Below are 7,566 nucleotides of genomic sequence, written 5' to 3'. Positions count from 1 at the left end.
TATACAGCGTTTAGCTGGGTAGATTACACAACCTTTGGCGCCCCCTAGTGTATTCCAATGTCCTTTACATTAATGATCCACCGAGGCAAAGACAGTTCTAAAGTTATCATTTTAATATGCATGACGCTGATTTACATTTTAAGTGACCATCGTCAACATTGCAGAGTGATTTCTCAAGAAGATTGTGGATGTAATGGAGTTTTATGATTCCTCAACACTGAAACAGGGGTAACTTTCTATATCATGCTGCATTTATGCAGTTTGAACTACTATGTTATCATAGTTTTTGTATGTGCTACATAAAATATTATTGACAACTGGTTTATCAAATTGTACCTCTTCAGGCACTGGGCCTGATTTTGCCCTACATTGCAGCAAGATTCACATTTGATTTGAGTAAGTATTGCAAGTGATTATGTTAAAAAATAAATAACAACTTCTTAAATTTGTCGAAAACATACATAGATATAGAATATATAAGATTAAAAATACAAAATATAAAACCTTGGGAGAAAAATCCACTACTTTAAATAAAAAGGGCGGGGGGGGGGGGGGGGGGGGGGGGGGTGTGAAATCATTTGACGCCGAACGCCGAGCGTAATGACGCATTCGCCATACGTCACCAACCAGGAAGTGAGCGCAGAAGAGGCACAGGGGGAGAAGCACAACAGAGACGCCGCTGCTCCTCTGCTGACAGCTGCGGCTTGTGCTGCTGAACACGCCGCTTCCCCCCCCCACCCCCCCACCCCCCGGTGGTCACGAAGACGAACAATGTCGCGTCAACCCAAAGAGGAACATTACCGCTTCTTTGCCGTTACCGACCCGCGCGCTCACGAGAAGGGACACACGGAGTACAAAGTGACGGCGAGGGTGGGTCCGAAAATCTGTCTTGACAATAGAAAGATATCTTATTAGTTCTCATTGTTACACTTTAACAAAATACTTGTTATAATGTGTCATTATTATTATTATTATTATTATGACTTCATACTACTTATTTCTCCTTGATTCGTTAAACAGAGTTGTCTTTGTATATTGTAATGTGCTCCCCTGTGTCTGTGTGTTGTTATGAGCTTATGACAGAATGTGACACTGCTCAGTGTAAGACATTCAAAAACACAAGGGCCCTGCAGCCAGCTCGGACAGAGAGGTCAGCACACAGTGGCCCTTCTCTGTGGGCCAGTGGTGCACGGAGAGCCCTCAAGCGAGAGGAATCACAGGGAGAACTTGTGATCCCGTTCGTGGGCTGCAGCTCCCCCATGACCACACTGATGCCCCGTGGTCCAGACAGGCATGCGTACAAAATCACAAGAAGAGCATATCTCTCACAGTCCCTTATGTTTACTAATCGGACCCATGACTTGCTGGAAGCGCCGCTCTCACCTTTTCATCTCGTCTCCAGGTATAGTCCAGTCAACCTTATTGTCAATTCCTGCAATATGTTCCAGACACACAGAGGAATTGAAAATCCGATTTTCCCTCGGAGCCACTGGTGCAATAGTACAAAATAATAAGATAAGTAATATATACAATAAATAAATTCTGAATAGTGCAAAAGTAAGAGTAAGTCCACAATCAAACGGTGTAGAAAAACTAAAGAAATTGAAAATGTGCGATAGAAAGGAAATACTGTACAGTATGTGAAATATACAGGAAACTACATAAATTAAAAATGTGCAATATAAAGGACAAAGAGTGCAGATTAAATGTTATTAATGTAGGAGGACAAATGAAAGTGACAGTGTTCCTCAGAGTCTTTTGAGTCTTTTGTAAAGTGATCGGTGCAGTGCCTTATGGGGGCAGAGGGGAGGGAAGGGTGATGAGCTTCCTGGCAGCCTGGTGAATAAAGCAGTTTGCCAGTCTGGTAGGACAGGCTCGGAGGCTCCGGCAGCTTCTTCCAGATGGCAGGAGGCTGAAGAGGCTGTTATGTCAACAGACTGGCCATGTGATGGGAGTTTTTCGCGACTTGACCTCTCCTCTCTCCTCTGCGGCTCGCAGTTCGTGTCCAAGCGTCACCCAGAAGATGTGAAGGAGGTGGTCGTGTGGAGGCGGTTCTCGGAGCTGAAGAAGCTGCACGGGGAGTTGGCCTTCACACACAGGAACCTGTTCAGAAGACAGGAGGAGTTCCCACCTTTCCCCCGCGCGCAAGTTTTTGGTGAAATGATGCAAAGATTGCGACAGAACATACCCACCCCAATAATGGCGTGGTCACATGTGCTGCGGTCTCTGACTAACTGTCTTGTTTGGTGTACTAGATAGATAACAGAAAATCAGGAAATATCAATGTTTTTACAAGGTCAGACATGTTTATTCATGTTATTATATTTGAGGCCATTGTTTGTAGCTTGTTTTAATGCAGCTATCCTTTCAGTCGATTCAGGTGAGGATCATTTTAGCATTTTGAAATGACTCTTGTGACATTTCCCCTTGTACTGTGACATAATATTTCAGTGGTTCTAGGTACACTATTGAAAGAAAAGGGAAAACAGTTGTGCCACACTATTGGATAGTCACTATTCACAGCGAGTTCTTAAGGCAATATATAGTTGCCATCTTGGTGGATAGGTTTGACAGCACAAAGTTAACTTACAGCCTTAAAAAGACCAATAATTTGAGCAAACAACTCACATTATAAGCTTCAATTTCTACTGTTTATTTCCCTGTAATGTTTAGCTCCACCATTTGAATTGTCATAAACTGGTTGTTGTATGGTGTGTTCCTGCTGTAGGAAGGTTTGAGGAGGCTGTGATTGAGGAGAGAAGGAAGGCAGCCGAAGCCATGCTTTTGTTCAGTACTACCATACCTGCACTCTACAATAGCCCGCAGCTGAAGGACTTCTTCAGAGTAAGACGCTCTCAGACACACACATACAGGAAGTGAAACTGGGATGCAGTAGCCCTGGTTATCTGCACACTTCCTCCATCCTCCCTTTCTCCCTCTCTCCTCTCAGGGCGGTGAGGTCACAAGACCCCTCGATCCAACCCCTCTGTCCACCGCCGGGGCTCTGCCTCCCCCTCTCATCCCCCTCCCCAAGCGGAGGGCCTCAGACTGTGAGCCTGCGGAAGAGGAGGAGGGGAGGGAGGCTCCCACCTTACCGCAGGACCTGGGCACCAACCTGGGTTTAGAAGTGGGGGAGCCCGAGGTGGCAGCCGAGGCTTACAGTGAGATGGGAGGCTCTCCCAGAGAAGAAGAAAGAGAGGAGCTCAGCGATACAGAGCTGGATGACAGAGGTACATGGTGGGGGAAAAAATATCTTCCAGACTTAACCAAGGTCTGTACTTGGCTGTTTAATTTTTACTCTTGGTCTTACCTTTTGGATCCATGTCTCAACCTCCAGTCCCGTCTCCCAACCTGTCCCCAGCCAGAGACCACAAGTCGCTAGACTCCCAGGAAGAGTTTGATTCACTGTTTGACTCTGCGGCAGAGGACCAGGTCCCATCCCCAAAGGAAGAGGATCCACCTCCACTGTCTGATAACGACTTGGCTGTCTTTGATCCCTGCTATAAACAAGGTGAAAATAAATGCGAATGAATACATTTTGTTTTTAATTTTGTCTTAAAGTCTGTCTTTGTGAAGATTCAAGTAATAATTTCACATGTTGACAATTTGTTTACAAACCTTCTTGACAGAAATTCCTCGGTGTCTAAATGAGTCTAAAGGAATAACATACTTTTTAAGTTCCCTCTTTTCCTAGAGTGTAGTAATTGAATTATGTGGTCTATAAAAAAGCTTAATATTACAGAAAAGATCAGGAAAGATTATGATTTGTTTTCATTTTTGATTCGTTTGTTCAACTGTTCCAAACTAGCAGGCTGGACCAAATGAAACATCAAATTTGATCACTGAAGCGAATACGATATGAAACAACCATTGTGTTTGTAGGATCATTAAAAATACTAGAGGTATGACTCAGCGCTCCTTTTTTATTCAAACCAAAGTTGGAAAATTCACCTGGTCCATCCGTCCCAAAGAGATGACGAATAGTGGTGAGTGTGGATGTGAGTCTAGATCCCGCTGCTGCCAGGAACGTCTTCATCTCTCCTATTATTAAACTGTAGAATAGGACATTGGACACTTGAGCTCATCTACAAGTTCTTCCAAGTCAAAAGTCAGGTGAATATCTTTAATCATTTTTCAAATATGAAGAGACGGGAGTGCTTTGAAGAGGTAGCGTGGCCGAGCGGTCTAAGGCGCTGGATTAAGGCTCCAGTCTCTTCGGAGGCGTGGGTTCAAATCCCACCGCTGCCAATGGTGTTTTCGTGCTCACTGTACTCGATTAAAGTCCCACCATTTAAGCAAAGTTTAGGATTGATTAAATTAATTGCTTATTATAATACAGAACGGAGTTCGTTGAAAGAGCCATGTACACATATTCAACGATCCTAATGGGAAGCTCCTAGTGTTGGAAAGATTAACAATCTCTCTTTCTTTGCTTTTGAATAATTCTCTCCTCTTCCTCTCTTTTCTATTTCAGATCGATCCAGTTCCACCAGCGACCACTCAGAATTGTTCTGGCTGCCACCGACCAGTCTGAATGACGGGGACGTGGATTATCTGAACCAAGCGGCCACTGAGCTAACAGCTGCCATGGAGAGGGAGAAGGAGGGAGAATTCAGCTCTGCCATTCACGGATACAGGACTGCTGTGGATATATTGATCACTGGAGTGCAGGGTGAGTAGATGAGGGATTGACATTTCGTTCCAGTGTATACTGTCCCGCTTTAGCGTGCACGTTGCTCTGCTGTAAATCTGTTGCGTCACAAATGGATCAATCTGCTCTAAAGTCTTCCTGTCGTGTTCCAAGTGGTCTAAGGTGCAGGGTGAAGACTCGAGTCGCTTTCTTTAAATCTTTGTCGAAATGTTGCACCTCCTCCCACCATTTAAGCAAAGTCAGGAATAAGTATTAGACAATAATATTTTAAAATCACAGTTCACAGATGTTGGTATGAGGTAGCGTGGCCGAGCGGTCTAAGGCGCTGGATTAAGGCTCCAGTCTCTTCGGAGGCGTGGGTTCAAATCCCACCGCTGCCAGTGGTTTTTCCTTCGCCACTGATTTACAATCCAATTAAATAAAAAAAGGTCCGAGCTGAGTTTCCCTCTCAAGATACAGTGTATTGTGAGCCGCTCTTTCTTAGCTGTTAGTTTGTCATCTCACCTGATAGTGTGACCAAGTGTTCCAAGGTGCTTTCCTCTGGAAACGTGGGCTCCACTACTGTGGATGAGGTTTCCCTCTCTCTCAAAATCAGAAAAGTAAAAAATGATACAGTATAAAGCTGAGGTATCTAGTCATATTCCACCTTTAACTTTCAGCTTGTAGTTACTTGAATTAATTGCAATATTTAATTTTATATAGATGGAAAGATATAATGGGAGCTTGATTGGAACATTGAAAGTATTGAATATTATGTTCAAAGAAACTGAATGAATCATTCTCATGGGATAAGTAAAATACCAAGATGTAAGTCACAATTAAAAATTGCTTCTCTGAGAACTACAGTAAGCACAACCTTGGATGGGACACTTTAAGATATATTTGTCAAAAACACATCAAACAGATTACAGGCAGTGCACATATCAGCTTGTGATGAGAACTAGCATGTGAAATGCCTGCATGAATAAGACAAAAATGTAGCATAGCCTGTTTGGATTCACTCTTGGCAAGGTCAGAGTCCACCACCCCTCCCCCATGAAATTTTCTACGGTGTCAGGTTTGCTCTCATGTGGTAGCGTGGCCGAGCGGTCTAAGGCGCTGGATTAAGGCTCCAGTCTCTCTGGGGGCGTGGGTTCGAATCCCACCGCTGCCAGATATTTATGTATTTACAGTAGGGGCAGAGCTCAGATGTAGGTGTCATCGCTGGACTGTGACTTATAATTTTTCTCTCCCTGTTTATGTGTCCGTGTGTCCGTCCAGGAGACCCAGATCCCGTGCGCAGAGAGTCTGTGATGAGAAGGACCGCTCAGTACCTGAAACATGCTGAGGTGTTGGTCGACAGGCACTCCTCACCCACACACACTTGCACGTCCGCACACACGCATGCACAGGGCCCCTAGATGTGCACACATGTATTTATATACACTGTTACCACAGTGGAGACAGATCAGACAACGCTCAGGGTTGTGACATACATACTGTACGCACACGTCCACACATGCTCTTGATAAAGACACTCATACACAAATCTAGAGCTGGATACAGTATGTAGACTCACATGTATAGTGTATTGTGAGAGGACATGCTCATGTGGACCACAACATTCACAAACACCAGCTAGTTCAGGTAGAAAAACAACACACATGCACATATAGAGACACACAATCCTGAATTACACACCACACTGCAGGCTGTTTCTTAAGTTGCCTTTGTTAAGTGAAAGAAATCTGTGATTTGCGAAATCAAAGTATCTGGAAGCTAAAAGTATCTGTAAACTTAATGGATTAAAAGATGAATAATTTTTTCACCTTTACCTCTCTTATCGCTTTCTCTCTCTCTTGTTAAATTCCTACTTTTTACAAAGAAAAAGTTCTCTTGTTGAACACAGTAATGTCTGTAAATTCAGTAATTTGCGTTTTGCACAAAAAATGTTTTGTTAATAAATATGATTGTAATTTAAGTCAATAATGAATTTGTTTTTTCCTTGGTTTAAGAGAGAAAGAGCGGTTTGTTTGCTTGAACCACCGGTGCTTAGAAAGACTGTTACATGACGTAATCAACAGACCAGAGTATTTTGCAAGGCTGAACCCAGTCAGGACTCTGGCTAAAGTCAGAATCTCTGTCCGTCTTTAATGCGCATCATTTCTTTTGATCGCAAATTATAGCATTGTGTTGTTTAACCTGGAACTGCAGGAATATCTCTGTTTACCAGGGATGAAAAAGAAATGCTGCTCAGCTGTAAAAAAAACAAAAACAAACAATCAATTTAAAACTATTAATCATACAGATTTATAATTTGTATTGTATACATTAGTATTTCCAATTGTTTCATCATTTCAGAGAGATCTGCCCACCGTGCTGTGTTACTCTGGCTGCTCACCAGTATTCAGTCGTTCAGCAGCCAGGGTATGTTGCAGGTATGCAGTAGCACGGTGGTACCTCAGAGTGGCGCTGTTGGCCATTAGATAATAACGCTGCTATAATTACAGCTCCTCCAGTGCATAAACTCCTCATCGGCTGTGGTAGCGCTCACAAATCAGCAAGATTTCATGTTCGTTTTCCTCTGCTGAGTAATTTGGACTACAAAAGTAGTTACTAAAATAAGCTGCTGGACCGTTGAGGATCCTGCAAGGTGGATTAACTCTTCTGTCTTCAACTACAGCAATCAAATGAAATAAATCACTTTTCCTTTTTCCCGTGTGAAATATGTACAAAAGATCTTCCTCCTGTGCTGTGAAGTGGGCAGGTAGAGTTGATTAATTACTCATAAGACAATTTATTAACGAAATGACATCACAAATATGTCTATCAGACTGCTGCTAACTTATATTTACTGATGGTAGTCGTGTTTTATATATATATATATATATATATATATATATATATATATATATATATATATATATATATATCCA

The 7,566-nt window shown here is 42.7% G+C and overlaps 1 protein-coding gene and 3 non-coding genes across 5 annotated transcripts; all 4 read left to right on the top strand.

Moving 5' to 3' along the window:
* The first annotated feature begins 677 nt into the window (after window positions 1–677).
* On the top strand, window positions 678–6,611 carry snx15 (sorting nexin 15). 2 transcript variants are annotated; one of them, XM_035626713.2, is made up of 7 exons: window positions 678–870; window positions 1,999–2,155; window positions 2,729–2,844; window positions 2,951–3,230; window positions 3,362–3,511; window positions 4,475–4,672; window positions 5,912–6,611. In XM_035626713.2, the coding sequence occupies exons 1-7, from the start codon at window positions 772–774 to the stop codon at window positions 6,049–6,051; spliced, it is 1,140 nt and encodes a 379-aa protein (XP_035482606.1). In that variant the 5' UTR covers window positions 678–771; the 3' UTR covers window positions 6,052–6,611. The 2 variants fall into 2 exon arrangements, with proteins under 2 accessions (XP_035482606.1, XP_035482605.2); XM_035626712.2 differs by having other exon boundaries at window positions 681–870; window positions 3,338–3,511.
* Window positions 4,167–4,248, top strand: trnal-aag. Its single transcript has one exon. It is a non-coding gene; the product is annotated as a tRNA-Leu (tRNA).
* trnal-aag lies at window positions 4,950–5,031 on the top strand. The gene has a single exon. It is a non-coding gene; the product is annotated as a tRNA-Leu (tRNA).
* Window positions 5,723–5,804, top strand: trnal-aag. Its single transcript has one exon. It is a non-coding gene; the product is annotated as a tRNA-Leu (tRNA).
* Window positions 6,612–7,566: the final 955 nt, after the last annotated feature.

Source organism: Scophthalmus maximus, chromosome 2, assembly GCF_022379125.1.
Source record: "Scophthalmus maximus strain ysfricsl-2021 chromosome 2, ASM2237912v1, whole genome shotgun sequence".
Lineage (NCBI taxonomy): Eukaryota > Metazoa > Chordata > Actinopteri > Pleuronectiformes > Scophthalmidae > Scophthalmus > Scophthalmus maximus.
Note: the sequence above shows the minus strand (reverse complement) of the source record. Positions and strands in the feature narration are given on the sequence as shown.